At 59.8% G+C, this 14427-nt stretch overlaps 2 protein-coding genes across 2 annotated transcripts; both read left to right on the top strand.

Moving 5' to 3' along the window:
• The first annotated feature begins 656 nt into the window (after window positions 1–656).
• On the top strand, window positions 657–2264 carry ASB12 (ankyrin repeat and SOCS box containing 12). The gene is made up of 2 exons (XM_066559782.1): window positions 657–1449; window positions 2131–2264. Exons 1-2 carry the CDS (start codon window positions 657–659, stop codon window positions 2262–2264), a joined length of 927 nt encoding a protein of 308 aa, XP_066415879.1.
• A 2226-nt stretch (window positions 2265–4490) lies between these two features.
• On the top strand, window positions 4491–13722 carry AMER1 (APC membrane recruitment protein 1). Its single transcript, XM_066559406.1, has 2 exons — window positions 4491–4543; window positions 6249–13722. The coding sequence occupies exon 2, from the start codon at window positions 6336–6338 to the stop codon at window positions 9540–9542; it is 3207 nt and encodes a 1068-aa protein (XP_066415503.1). The 5' UTR covers window positions 4491–4543; window positions 6249–6335; the 3' UTR covers window positions 9543–13722.
• Window positions 13723–14427: the final 705 nt, after the last annotated feature.

Genomic DNA, 14427 nt, shown 5'->3' on the forward strand with positions numbered 1-14427 from the left:
ATCGTTTGGGAAGGGAGATGCTGGGAGATGTTTGATCCCCAATCAAACTGACTGCTTCACATTCACCTCCTTCCTCAGGACTGGGGACAAGGCATGGAGAGACAGCACACACAGGGAATGGCTCCCACTGCCAGAGGGCAAGGATGGATGGGATATTGGGAATTGGGAATTGTTCCCTTTGAGGGTGGGCAGGCCCTGGCACAGGTGCCCAGAGCAGCTGGGGCTGCCCCTGGATCCCTGGCAGTGCCCAAGGCCAGGTTGGACACTGGGGCTTGGAGCAGCCTGGGACAGTGGGAGGTGTCCCTGCCATGGCAGGGGTGGCACTGGGTGGGCTTTAAGGTCCCTCCCAACCCAGACCATTCCATGATTTTATGGGATCCTGACCTACATACCCACTACAGCACCGAGCTCCGTCGTTCCCTCAGCCTTTCACCCAAGTGGCGCCAGGGCCATGAGCACATCAGCAGCATCCTCATCCGATGTTTGCCCATTTTTTTTAGAATCTTCCTTTTGTTGAGTACAAACTTGCACTAAAATGCAGCTGTCGGTGTCAGGGACTGGTTCTAACCCGGGTTTGGTGCCGGTTCTGCCATCCTGTAGATCTTTGGCCTCATCCTTTACCATGAGAGCGGCACATGGAGCCCAGACCCGACAAGATGAGCCTGATGGACATCAACAAGATGTTCTCCCTGCTGCAGCCCAGGGATGACGAGGAGGACAGCGGGGAGAGCGAGGAGCTGAGCCGGGCGGTGAGCCAGGATGACCACGAGGCTCTGGCCGGGCTCCTGTCGCAGGACAGGTACCGCCGGCTGATCAACCGGCGGAGCGGCTGGGGCGTGCCCAGCACCCCCCTGCGCCTGGCGGCCTCCCGGGGCAGCGTGCGGAGCCTGCGGCTGCTGCTGGAGCACGGAGCGTTCGTGGACAGCCTGGACGTGAAGGCGCAGACCCCGCTCTTCGTGGCGGTCAGCAACGGGCACGGCGAGTGCGTGCGGCTGCTGCTGGAGGCCGGCGCCAGCCCCGCGGGCAGCGCCTACAACAACTGCTCGCCGCTGCTGCTGGCGGCCCGGGACGGCCGGGCGGGCATCGTGCGGCTGCTGCTGGAGCACGGCGCGGAGCCCAACGCGCGGGCCCGCCTGCCCGAGTGGGCGGCCAACACCGCGGCCTGCTCGGGCCCGCTCTACCTGGCGGCCGCCTACGGGCACCTGGAGTGCTTCCGCCTGCTGCTGCTGCACGGCGCCGACCCCGACTACAACTGCACCGAGCCGGCCGTGCTGGCGCAGATCCGCGAGCCCAAGACGCTGCTGGAGACGTGCCTGAGGCACGGCTGCCGCGCAGACTTCATCCGCCTGCTCATCGACTTCGGGGCCAACGTGTACCTGCCCGGCGTGCCCCACACGGACGGGCCGGGCCCGCGCAGCGAGGGGCTGGAGCTGCTGCTGCACGCCAGAGGTGACCGGGAGGGGAGCCCAGCATGGGACAGGCACGGCTCGGCTCTGATTCCCCCTTCCCGACAGCCACACCCGGCGTTCCTTCAGCCTCCGTTGTTACTTGGCTGTGCGGGTCAGGGGCTGTCCCTGGGTCCCCGCAAGTGTCCAAAGCCAGGCTGCATCAATCTGGGATAGGGGAAGGTGTCCCCGCCCATGGAACGAGATGAGCTTAAATTCCCTTCCCAACCCAAGCCCTCCTGTGGTTCCATGATTCCCACAGCCTGGGTTTCCCCTCACTTGTGGGGTTACCCCCTGCTTTTCACCCTTGTTCTCCTTTCTGCTGCTCAGCTTGGGCTCTCCTGTGCCACCCAAGTCTAAAACCCTGCACCTGTTTCCATGTGGGGATGGGAGATTTCCTCTCCATGCCCAGCTCCCATGGGAGCTTGTGTCAGTCCATAGCCCCACCACAGAGGTTGAGTTTTCATAGGATGGTTTCATGGAATGGTTTTTCATGGAATTTTCATAGGATCATGGAGTTTTCATAGGGTCATGGAACGGTTTGGGTTGGAAGGGACCCAGAGATGATTTTGTCCCAACGCTGTCTGGTTTGCTCAGCCCATGTCCCTTTACTTCAGGCAATGCCAGGTTGGAGGGCAGCAGGGTTGTGTGTTTTGAAGGTGACCATGTGATTTTCCTTCCACAGCTCATCCCAAATCCCTGCTGTCCCAATCCCGGCTGGCCATGAGGCGCCTCCTGAAGCAGCCCAGCCACTCAGCCACCCTCGGAGAGCTGGAGATTCCCACTGCCCTGGCCAAATACCTGCAGTACCAGCTGTGATCCCAGCCTGCCCAGGGACACCCACTGAGCACCCCAATGAAAACCTGCTCCACCCTGGCAGTGAATCCCTGAGATCTGTGGAACCCCCAGGAATTTGTGGTCACAGGTTCGTTTTTGCTACCAGGTGTCTCCAGAAAGCTGTGCCCATGTGGAGAGATGGGAAGGGAAGGGAAGGGGGAGAGAGAACAGGAGGTCTCAGCTCCTGGTTTGCAGCAAAGCAAGGATAGAGCAGGATCTGGTTCCCCTGGGCTTGCCTCACACTGTCTGTACTGAGGGATTTTACACCTTTAGCTGATTTTGGTTGGAGAAGGGGCTGGGAAAGAGTGTGGAGGAATTCTTGGCTGTGAGGATGGGAATTGTTCCCTGGCAGGGTGGGGTGGCCCTGGCAGAGGTGCCCAGAGCAGCTGGGGCTGCCTCTGGATCCCTGGCAGTGCCCAAGGCCAGGCTGGACACTGGGGCTGGGAGCAGCCTGGGCAGTGGGAGGTGTCCCTGCCATGGAAGGGGTGGCACTGGGTGGGCTTTGAGGTCCCTCATGCTTCCAGGATACCCAGAGAATCCCCAAGTGCCTCCTCCATTTGGGAGGGGCAGGACTGGGGCTGGTCCCGGCCGTGTGTGCCCATCCCAACGAGGGCAGAGCCCAGTGCTCCCAGCTGGCAGCACAGGAGGGGCTGGGAGAGCCCCAGCTCTGACCCTAAACATCGTCTGCTCAGCCCAAAAGTGCTTCCTGTTGTGGCCAAGTGTCTCCCATGGTTGGGCAGGGCTGGGGTTTGGATTAAAGTGTTCTGTTCTTGCTATGAAGCTGCTGTGGCCTGTCTGGTGAAACTCCCCACATTGGGCAGCCCTGCCAGGATGGCTGGGCAGGGATGAGGGAATGGCTGCACACAGGGAATTCCAGGCTGGAGGGGGGCATCCCAGCACCCCCTTTGTGTCCCTCAATCTCTCCTGCCCTGGGCACAGCGATTGCCCTCACCAGTGGGCTGGAGGTGCCCTCCTGGCTCTTCCCACAGCCAGGAGCTGATGGATCAATCCTGCTGCTCCCTGGCAGCTCAGTGCCCACCCAGCCATGGTGCTCTGGATGTTCTGGATGCTTTTGGGATGCAGCAGAAGTGTCCCATGCTTCATTCCCTCCTGCTCTGTCTGTGCCATCCCAGAGGGAAGTGCTCCCATGGCTCACAGCTCCAAGGGTGGCTCTGGGCCAAACACAGGCACCTCCCTGCTGGATTTATGGGCCTGTGTCAGGGGCTGTGGGATCTGTTAATCAGCATCTATTAATTAGGCTGTGGGCCTCTCCCAAGGGGAGCATTAGGGCTTGGAAGCAGCCTGGACAAGGCTCCATAGGGAATGATGACACTACTGCCACTTCTGTCTCCTCGCAGCCCCCAGCAGGAGCACAGCAGGAACTGGGGGCTGGGAGAGGCTGTCCCGCGGGGACACTGCCACTCCCTGCTGTGATTCCCACTCCTCATCCTCACGTGGAGATCTGGGGGCTTTTGGGATTTGGGGATCCCAAAAATGGAGAGGGCTCTTCCCTGCCGGGCTGCTCAGTGCCTGTGGGACAGAGGGTGAGCAGCGGTGGGGGGCTGGCAGTGCCGTGGGTGACACAGCACACGCAGGGAGGTGTCCCACAGCACACACGCCGTGTCATCCTGGTGTCACACACCGTGTCACATCCCTGCCCCCCCCCCGGTGTCACACACTGTCACATCCCTGACCCCGGGTGTCACAGGACAGGACAGGACACCCTCCCGTGTCCGTGACCCCGCGTAGCCCGCGGGTGTCGCTCCAAGGCCACGCCCCGTACAGAGACCACGCCCCCTTGTCAATCATGTCCGCTAACGAGGCCGCGCCCTCAGCACAGGGACGCGCTCTGAGGCCACGCCCACTCCGCCACCGGGACGCCCCTAGATCGCCCCGGGCCACCGGGAGGACACCGCGGGACGGCCATGGGGGGACACCGTGGGGACACCGTGGGGACCGCGCCCAGCAGCCCCGCCCCGTCACCGTGACCCCGCCCCGTCCCATTGGGCCCAATGTGGAGACCGCGCCCTCCCTCACGCACAGGCCCCGCCCCCCGCCGTCGCGCCCCGTCAATCACCGCGCCCCGCCCGCCAGGCCCCGCCCCCTCCGCCCCCCGTCAGGAGGCCCCGCCCCGCCCGTCATGCGGCGCCGCCCCTGCCGGCCGCGCCGGGCGGACCCGCGGCCCCGCGCCCCTCGCGCGGCCTGAGGGCTGGGCCGGGGCCGCGGTCCCGGGGGTGCCGCGGTGCCGCCGCCCGCCCGTGGTAAGTGCTGGGCACGGGCCGGGCCCGGGGCCGCGCTCCCCGCGCCGCCGCTCCCCGCGGCCCGGACCGACCCCCCCCTTCCCCCCCCGCCCCTCGCGTTTTCACGGATCCTCCCGAAAGTTTGGGAGCGCGGCGGGGGGAGCGGGGAGGGCCGGCCTGGGGGAGCGGCCCCGTGCGGGGCTGGGCGGGCCGGGGGTCCCGAGGGTCCCCTGTGCGGGTGAAACGCTGCATTTCATTGTTACCGTGCTGCTTTTTGTTGGCTTTTAAACCTTATTTTTCATGTTCTATTGGTGGTGGCTCTTTGCCCTCGATGCCCTTTATTTCCCTTTCTTTCATTTTTATTTATTTCATTTTTTATCCTACCCCAGCCTCCCCTCCGCAGCCGTGCCGCGGTGCTGACGTGGAGCTGGAGAGGAACGATTCCCAAAAGGAATTTTTGTAATGCTGGCCCTGTCTCGTGCCCTTCCCCGACTGTTTTCCAGCCGTCCCTGTCCAGGTGCAGGTTTGGGCTCATTTCCCCCCCTTTTCCAGCAGCCCCGCACCCGGCCAGGTGCGAGCATTTCTCCCAGGCCCCTCTCTCCCGGTCTCTGCAGAGGCTTTGGAGGCTCCTGGGACTCGTGGTGGGCTCCGGCAGAGCTGGAAAAGCCCAGTTCGCCGCTGGGGAGGTGGCTGTGCCAGCCGGCTACGCCCCAGCTGCTGCTTCCAGTGGGACAGGTGAACGTGAGGGGTTATCAGCAATCCCAGCATTCCAGAATCATGGAATGGGCTGGGTTGGGAGGGACCTTAAAGCCCATCCAGTTCAAGCCGTGCTGAGGGCAGCGATGCCAGTTCAATATAGAGGCAAAAGAACCCAGACCTGAGGAATAAAAATAACCCGGAATTGCAGGTTTGCTGTGGGGCTACAGGAGCAGAGAGCATCGTTTGGATGTATTTTTTAATTTGGGATCTCTGGCTAAACACCTCGGGAAGGTTTCCTGGCCTCCTGTCAGTCAGAGCTCAGCCTGGGGCATTTACAGCTTGAGAGCACATTAGGATTTTATTGCATTTAATTTCTCCACCCTCACCTCTGCGAAAGAAACATGATTATAATTGTTTTATTTGTGCTGTTCCTGACAGCAATCCAGGGTCAGATTTCAAACCTACCTCTCTGCTTCTGGGATAATCTGATCAGGAGGTTCACAGTGGGTGTTTTTAAGGCGATTCTCTCTGGCTGCACAGATTATTTTAAAAACAACTGAAATCTTCTATTTAAAAAAGCCAGGGTAGTAACCAGAGTGGTTTTTCCCCGGACACGTGTGTAGGGGGGGCTGTGTCCTGGTTTGGCCTCCCTCCGGATGCTCTTTGGAGCCTGGCACGAGGCCTGGGAGAGCTGGGAGGGGGTTTGGGAGGTGCTAGCTCTCAGTTCAAGGTAGCCAAACCTGATCATCCTGGAGACAGAAAATCTGGGAAGCTGCAGGGCTTGGAGCGAGGAGGTGCAGGGCTCAGACCTGCCTGTCCCGAGGGATTCTACCCAGGGGGATGTGCGGTTTTCCCGCTCTGGTGAACTGGTACATTTAGGCGACATTTTGGTGCCTGGATTTTGGAAGCGGGGGCAGAGCTTGGAGGCTCCTCCAGCTGGTGATGGAGCCCTGAGACCCCGGTGCCTTCAGCTCTGCCCCTTCCGCTGCCGTGTCCTCCTCACCTGTGCCCTCTCCCTGTGCCTCAGGTCGGCGGTGATGTGTCCATCCCTGCGCCCGGAGCTCCGCGCTCCCAGAGCCGCCGCTTCCAGCTAGATCCAAGCCCGCCCGCTGCCATGGAAACGGGCAGCCCGGAGGAGCGGGACGGAGGGGACCGGCGGCGGCAGGAGGGCGGGGACGCCCCTCCCGACAGCGCCAACGGCTCCGTGGTGGCAGCGGAGCCGCAGCAGCCGCCCCCCGGCAAGCTGAGGAAAACGGCCTTCAAGCTGTTCGGGGGCAAGCGCAGCATCTGCACCCTGCCCAGCTTCTTCGGCGGCCGCGGCAAGAAGGGGCTCAGCAAGTGCAAGACCCACGACGGGCTGAGCAGCGCCGCCTGTGACAAGGGCGGTGCGGCACGGCCGGGCAGCCCCTCGGAGGGCGGCAGGGACGGGCAGCCCGGGCCCCTGCCCGGCTCCCGCAGCGCCCAGCTGGCCCTGGACACCGGCAGCAGGGGGGAGCTGGGCCAGCAGGACGGCTCTCCCCCCGGGAGCATCGAGGGCTGTGACAAAAAGCCCAACGGGGAGAAATCCTCATGCCCCAGGGCCAAGAAAGGGCTGAAAGGGTTTTTTAACAGCATCCGGCGGCACCGGAAGAGCAAGGCTGCCGAGAGCGAGAAGGCAGAGCTCCCCGAGTGGAACGGGGACACGGAGGAGGCCGGGAGTGCTCCCGGGATGGGAGCAGAGAGCCGAGGGGCTGTGGAGGGCAGGGGAGCAGGGCCGGGCCCTGAGGCCACGGCCGGCCCAGGGGACTCAGGGGGTGACTCCAGCTGTGGTGAGGCCACCGAGCCCACGGGCCCCGCAGCCGACGGAGGCACCTCCGAGGGTGACACGATGGCCGTGCCAGGGAACGGGGACGTTCCAGATACAAAATCGGAGCCTGAGGCTGCTGCCTGCGCCGAGTTTGACCGGGAGAGTTTGCTGCTGGCCTTCCACCCTGACTTCATGGACAGCGAGCCTCCCTGCCTGCACTCTGGGGACCTGCTGAGCCTCATGCTGGGGGATGTCACCTCCCTGAAGAGCTTTGACTCGCTGACGGGCTGCGGGGACGACATTGCCGAGCCCGACATCGCCGAGAGCAGCATCTCGGTGGAGCGCAGCCGCGACGCCGCCAAACGCAGCTCCTGCCTCGTCACCTACCAGGGCGGTGGCGAGGAGATGGCCATCCCTGAGGAGGCTGAGGAGTACCTGCACCAGGTGTGGGACAGCGGCGTGCCGGGGGACAGGAGCTACGGGGCCCAGGTGTCCAGCAGCAGCCTGGAGACACACGCCTCTCACGAGGCCAACGCCCACCCCTACGTGGGCGATGCCATGGACGGCGTTGACCTCCTGACGCCCCAGAGCGACCAGCAGGAGTCTGCCCCGAACAGTGACGAGGGCTATTATGACTCCACCACGCCGGGGCCGGAGGATGAGGCTGGAGAGGAGCTCAAGAAGGACCGACTGCCCCGGGACAGCTACAGTGGCGATGCACTTTACGAGTTTGACACCCTGATGAGCCCCTCTCACGGGGAGGAATCCCTGTTCGAGGGCAAAGTCCCACGCCAGGGCATCTTCAGCTACTTCATGGACTTCTGCCTCCCTGCAGAGAAGAGCCTGATCCAGCAAATGATGGATCAGAAAAGAGGGCTGATGGAAACTGAAGAAGAGGGGCTTGCAGCCATTCAGAAAGAGCTGCTGTACTGGGAGCTGCAGAGGGAGCCGGTCCTGAAACGCCTGGATGTCTCCAGCAAGGAGAAGTGTCCCCGGGAAAAGCAGTGCATTGAATGTAAAAGCAGAGCAGGCAGCTCCATTGGCAAGAGTCAGAGTGGCCTCGGGAGTGAGCAGGTGGCCTCGCACACCCCAAGCCGGGCTGCCAATGCTGGGGTTGCAGTGGCTAGGGCTGAAAATCCAGAGTGGAGAGATTTTCCAGGGACTCTGTGTCTGGAAAACTGTTACAACAGCCAAAAAGCCCCCGGAAGTTGCCTTATTCAGCTCACAAAGAACAACCCGGGGTTCGATGCAGACCTGGACTGTGGGATGTTTGGGGACCCCATCCATGGCAGTGTGGCCCCAGCCAAGGCAGGGATGTTCCCTGGGTTCAGGCTGCCTGAGCAGGAGCACGATGGTGGAGCAGAGCCCAGCCCTGGTGAGCCCCAGGTGGGCAGTGAGCCCGAGCACGCCGTGAGCTTCTCACAGGCTCTGGTGGAGTTTGCCAGCAGCGGGACCCTCTTCTCCAGCCTCTCTGAGAGCCTGGGGAGCTCGGCCTCCAGCTCATCCTTCACCCAGAACCTCCCTGCCCTCCCCACCATGGTCACCTTCGACGTGGTGGACGTGGAGCAGGACGGGGAAGGGGAATGTGAGCAGCACCCGGAGCTGACGGCGGGCGAGGACATCGCCGAGGCCTTTGATGATGGCTACGGACAGAAAGAGTCCTTGGCTGAATGTGACGAGAGAATGTCCCTGGGCTTCTCCCCGGGCTCCTTCCAGAGCTGCAACTGGGGGGTGGCCAGCCTGCCCCGCCACCTGCGCCTGCACGGGCTCAGCCCCTCCATGCCCGCGCCGCTCTCCGTGGACCGGCGGAGCCGCTCGCTGGACACCGAGAGCCTGGAGTTCGAGCTGGCCGAGCCGCAGGGAGCCCGCAGCGCCCCCCAGCCCTGCCGGCTCTGGGCCAGGCACGACGCTGGCCGGAAGGACTCTGCCGGAGCCAGGAGGAGCAGGAGCAAGGAGGAGGGTGAGCTGGTGGCTCCCGAGGGTGGCTTGAGCTGGCCGGGCCTGCGGCACCTCCAGCACGGCCCCGAGGCGGCTCCCGGCGGGATGGAGCTCTGGGACTTGGCTCCGGCCGGCGCTGTGGAGAGCGTCTGGGAGCCCTCGGAGCCACCGGACACCGTGTCCCCTTTCCTGCCTCTCTCCCGCGGTGGCATCGGGGAGGCTCCGGAGAGGCGGCCCCAGGAGGCAGAGCTGAGCAGGCTCCCGCTCCGGCCCTCCAACCTCCCCCTGCAGCCCGAGGCCAGGCGGGCCCGGGAGGCGGCCGGGTCCTTCCGCTACCACGGCGATGTCCCCAAGCTGTCCCGCTTGTTACCCCTGGGAGGAGCAGAGCTGCCCCCGAGCTTTGGCTTTGCCTGCTCCCCGGAGCACCGTGCCAGGGGCAAACCTGTGGGCATCGCCCAGGGCGTGCCACAGCACCCTGGGAATGGCAGCGGGGACACCGAGAGCCCGGAGCGCTGCACCGAGCCCCTCAAGGGCAGGGCCACCCCGGGGCACGGCGCCTGCCGTGGCACCGTGTGCGGCGTCACCGAGGCTGAGTAGCTGCAGCAATGTCACCGTGTCACCCAGCTGAGGGGCTGCAGCAATGTCACCGTGTCACCCAGGCTGAGCGTCTGCAAGAATGTCACTGTCACCAAGCCAAAAGGCTGCAGGAATGTCACCATGTCACCATGCTGAGGCTGCTCTGGGCGGGAGTGAAAGGGGAGCAAAGGGAGGGAGCAGTTTGGGGAGGACTTGAGATGAGCTGGGCTGATGCTCCTCTTGCAGCCATCCGTGGCCTTGCCCCTGTGGATGCTCTGGAAGCAGCTTGGAGCTGCCTCCAGGATTCCTTCATCACCACTGAGGCACTTTCTGGTTTTCCAGCCCTCTCCAACACCAAGTGCAGCAGCAGCAGCAGCCCCTGGCAGAGGTTGGGGATGGACCCGCTGCTGGTGTGCCTGGTTGGGGATTGTGCAGGACTGGGGCTGGGGGAACAGGCCTTGGGCAGAGTTTTGAGGGAAATGGGGCTGTTTTCCTCTTCTGGGTGAAATGTTTTGGTTCAGACTCACTTGAATGTCTTCCAGCCCAGGCTCAGTGTGGGGAGCAGGGAGGAAGGGTGCTGCTTGTTCCAGAGCAAGGATGGGGCGAGGCAGCTGGAAAGGGGAACTTTGCAGCAACCTTTTTATTTATTTCATTTGTCCTTACCCCAAAGGAGAGCAGGAGCTTTTGTGTGCGTGCTGATAACGCTCTCCAGGTCTAGTTTCACTTTGCTCAGAAAGATGTGCTGTCCATGGTGTCCTTTGAAGAACAAAGTGTTGGTCCCTTCTTTGTTGTGGTCTGTCTTGACGGTGCAGAATTCCTGGTGGAAACCTTTCCTGTGCTTTGTCCTGGGCTCCTGGCCTCTCCAGGGCCATGGGGACAGGGATGAGGCCTTTGAAATAAGCTAAATTTGCATCATGCCTGTAGCTGTGAAGTGGCAGATGATGTTACTTTCTCAAAAGGAAGCTTTGTGGCTTTTTAATTTTATTTTATTTTAAGGTTGTTTTCTTTGCATAAACCCACAGGAGGAAAGTTTTGTGTTCCTTGGAATTTGGGATGGACCACAGCTACATTGGGCTTCACTCCTCCTGTCTGGAGGGAGCAAAAAACCTGGAAGCTGCTGGAGGGTTGGGATTTTTTGCCTCTTTGAAGGAACACAAAGGAGGAGGGACACAACTGAGGGGACAGACTCTGTCCTGTGAGCTCCTGTGACATCTGTTCCAGGCTCCTGGTCCCCTCTGTGATCCTAAACCCCCAATCCATGACACAAAGCTGCTTCCCTGTCCTGTCCATGCTCTGTGTTCGATTTAATTCCATTACCAGTGATTTTTGTTTTCCCCCACCTCATTGCCCTTTCTCTATTTTTATTTGCAGCAGAGTTTGTAGCATTCAAAAAAAAATAATCCCAAAGTGGAAATACTGGAGTTTGACCACATTTGTGGAGTGAGGGATGGCTCTGCTTGGGCCAGACTCGATTTTCCTGCTGAGCCCTGCCCTGCTGGGTCACCCTCCTGCTGCTCTCCTGCTCCACACGGATGTGGCTCCATCAGCTGCTCCCTGCCATCCCTGGATTTCCAGGCACAAGGAGCTGCTTTGGGTTTGATGGGTTTCCCCCCTCCCCCCAAGCAAAATGAGGTCTTGATATTCCTTTTGAGAAAAGATTCCTTCTGCCCTGTCCTTGGATGTCTGGGCAGGAGCAGGGAGGCAGGGCCAGGCTTGGTTCAGCCTCTGTGTGTGATGTGGTTGTCCTGCTGAGGCAGAGCAGATCCATCTGTGCATCAGGGGCTCAGACCTGGATTTTTCCATGCTTTCCTGCCAGCCCTGCTGCAGGGAGTTCCACAGGAACCTGCTGTGCCATGGTTCTGTTCCCTCCTCCCTCTGGACACCAGGGAGGGTTTCCTGGGACACACCTGGCTCTTGGTGCCACTGGCACCCCCAGGGAGGACAATGTGGTGAAAGTGCCCTCGTTAGCACAGCTGCTAATGAACATGGAATCCCTCCCTGGAGCAAGGACAGGGCCAGCTCTGTGCCCATCTCACCCCATCCCAGCACACAAACCACGGGCACACCCTGCTGGGGACACCACAGGGCCATTGTCACCCCCTCACAGCCTGGCTGGGTTTAATCCCTGTTTTATTTCCTTTCAGCAGCTCACCAAAGGCATCTTGGGGGTTCCAGGCTCTGGAGCTTTGTTCAGCCAAAGTCCTGCTGAGGGCTGGGAATGTCTGGGTGCTACATGAATGTTCCAGGGTGTCCCTGGCATCCTGGGCTGCGTGCAGGTACAGGGTGGGGAGGTTCAGTGGGAGCAGTACAGCCAAGGCTTGGCCATCTGACTTTATACCAAAGGTTTCTCCTCTTCATTCGATGGGAATTCAATGAGGCAAATATCTCTGGAATTCAAATGAGTTTTCCTAATGCAGTTTAGTCACTAATTTGCTGGATTATTGGCAGATTCTGCCCCATTAACCCAAAGAAATTGGAATTTCTAGTGCAGTAATTCAGCCTGGAAATGATGACTGCAGTAGGGATTGGATTTCACTGCCTGCTGAGCCACTCTTCCCAAAAAACCCCACTTGGCATCCATGGGAACAAAGCTGGGCTGGAGCTGGGTCAGTCCAACGCTGCCTTACCCGAGGAGCTCACATCTGGGGCTGGTCACTGAGGCTGCTTATGCAAAAGGGCTTCCCAACCAGAAACCAGGCACAAAAGTCAGGAACAGAGAAGGTCCTGCCAGGATAGTGAGGAACAACTTGAGGAATTCCCCTGTTCCTTGCAGGGAAGTGAGGGGCTGGGGCTGGGAAGCTGGGAGGGAACCACTGCCCTTGGGGTCAGCCTGCCAAGAGCTTCTGTGTTGCATTCTGGGGACTTGGGGGTTTTCTTTTGTTTGTTTGTTTTTATACACATAAGAAAACGGTCAATTTTCTCTATTTTTGTATAGTTTTGCATTTTATAATCATGGGGAAATTTTACAGACTGTTCTTTTACTCGTGTGTCTTGTCTTTCCAAGTGCTGTGGTTTGCTTTTCTCATGGATAAAAGGCCATTCCTGCTGCTGCTGTGCCCAGATCCCCCCCTGCTCCCTGGGAATGTGCTGGGGGCTCTGCCCAGCCCCCCCAGGCCTCACAAACACACTTTGCACACACTTGAGATGTCCTTAACCCTCCTCTCTCACACTCAGCTGTCCCCTCTTTGCTTTTCAGTGTTGTTTTTAATCTGAATCTGTGGATTTTGGTGATTTCTCCCTCCAAATGTTGTAAAATGCCCACAGGTTTCAGCTGAGGCTTTTCCTGCTGTCTGCTGACGTTATTTTATCTCAAACTGGGGCTTTTCTTCATTCCTTGTGCAGGAGATGCTGTTGGCTGGTGCATGGAAGTGCTCTTGGACAGGTTTCCTCTCCCCTTGGTGCTCCCTGGCCGGGCTGGGAGCTGGGATTTTGCCCTGGTGCCTGAGGATTGCTCCTTAAATAATCCTGGGATTAGCAGGGCTCCCCACCTTCTGCTCCTTCCCTCCTCCAGGGAGCTCCAGCCCCGTGCTCTGCATCACTCAAACATCTCCCTGGAATGACACTGCCTTGAACTTTGGGACCAGAGGAGAGGAGAGCTTCTGCAATGCTCAAATCCAGCCCAAAGCAGATTTTACCCCCCTTTTTTCCCCCAGCAGAGGTGGCAATTGTCACTGATTTGGCTCTGCAGAGATTTTTTTTTTTGTCTTCTAATGAATAACTTGTCACCTAATGGTGCTTTTAAAAGTTTCTCTGGGTTGGGTTTGCCCCATTCCCCACAGGGATGGCTGGGAGGTTTCTCACTGAACATTCCTGGGGCACTCAGACCCACCTTCCCCATTCCCTCTGCCCTGCAATTCTGGGCTCCCTCCTCTCCAGCTGGGGCCTCCTGCTTTTCTCACCCACATTGAGTCACCCCAAAGCTCCATTTGGGTGAAGTGAGAAATTCAAATCCCAAAAAGCCTCTCAGTTGTAAGGAAATAATGAATTAGCCCTTGTCCCCAGCTGCCCCTCCCTCCCTGCTGCCAGGCTGGCAGCTCCTCCCAGGTGACCAACCTGGCTGAATTTGGGGTTTTTTTGTTTCCTTCCTGCTCTCATTGCTACTAGTCCTTTCAAGTTTTTAATGTATTGATTGTGTTTTAAAATGAATGTTCCTTTCACTGAATTCTAATGAATAAACTGCAGATTTTTAGAGAATATTGGATTTCACTGGTGGTTTGGTGTTTTTGTGCTTATTTTATCCTTGATTTGCTGTTTTTCTTTCCCTTCCTCTTTGTCTGATGGTTATTTGCCAGTGAGGTGGAATTTTCCATGGGAGAAGGCAACAGAGACCCTTTGGAATAGGGTAAAGCTCCTCAAGCCCTCGTGAAATGAACTCTGGAAATTCTCCATCCTTTAAGGCTCCAGAGACAGATTTTCTCTCTTTGGGCTCCTGCAGTGACAGGAGCAGAGATTCCCTGGCTCTGAGGTGGCCCCAGCTGGCTGGGACATCCATCCCTGGGGTGCCAGAGCAGGGCTGGTTTATCCTGGACCCTGCTAAGGAGCTCCTCAGGTGCCTCCCAGGCTTTCCAAACGCACTGGAACACCCGGGAATTGAATTTGTGAGGAGCTGTAATTACCTGGAGAGCCCGTTGAGCTGTGCCCTTGATGAGCCGGGCTGAGGCTCTGTCCTGTCCCTCTCCAGACCCTGGAGCCCCCGGGCCATTCCCAGGCTCTGCCCGAGCCCTGCCAGCCTCTCCTGCTCCCCCTGGTGCTGCTCCCCCTGATCCAAACCTCCCCCTTTCCCCAAGCCTCTCTGGAAATGCTGAGCTTCCAGCAGAGCTCCCTCTGCTCCCTGCTGCACCTGGGGATTTCCCCTTCCCAGCCTGGATCCACCCCTGGTTCATGCTGGGATCAATCAAACCCTGCC

The sequence above is a fragment of the Molothrus aeneus genome, chromosome 14 (assembly GCF_037042795.1).
Source record: "Molothrus aeneus isolate 106 chromosome 14, BPBGC_Maene_1.0, whole genome shotgun sequence".
NCBI lineage: Eukaryota > Metazoa > Chordata > Aves > Passeriformes > Icteridae > Molothrus > Molothrus aeneus.

Coding starts and splice junctions, on each gene's coding strand:
- ASB12 (XM_066559782.1), top strand. CDS start 657: ATGAGCCTGATGGACATCAACAAGATGTTCTCCCTGCTGCAGCCCAGG. Junction 1,450..2,130: donor GCTGCTGCTGCACGCCAGAG/GTGACCGGGAGG, acceptor TTCCTTCCACAG/CTCATCCCAAATCCCTGCTG.
- AMER1 (XM_066559406.1), top strand. CDS start 6,336: ATGGAAACGGGCAGCCCGGAGGAGCGGGACGGAGGGGACCGGCGGCGG.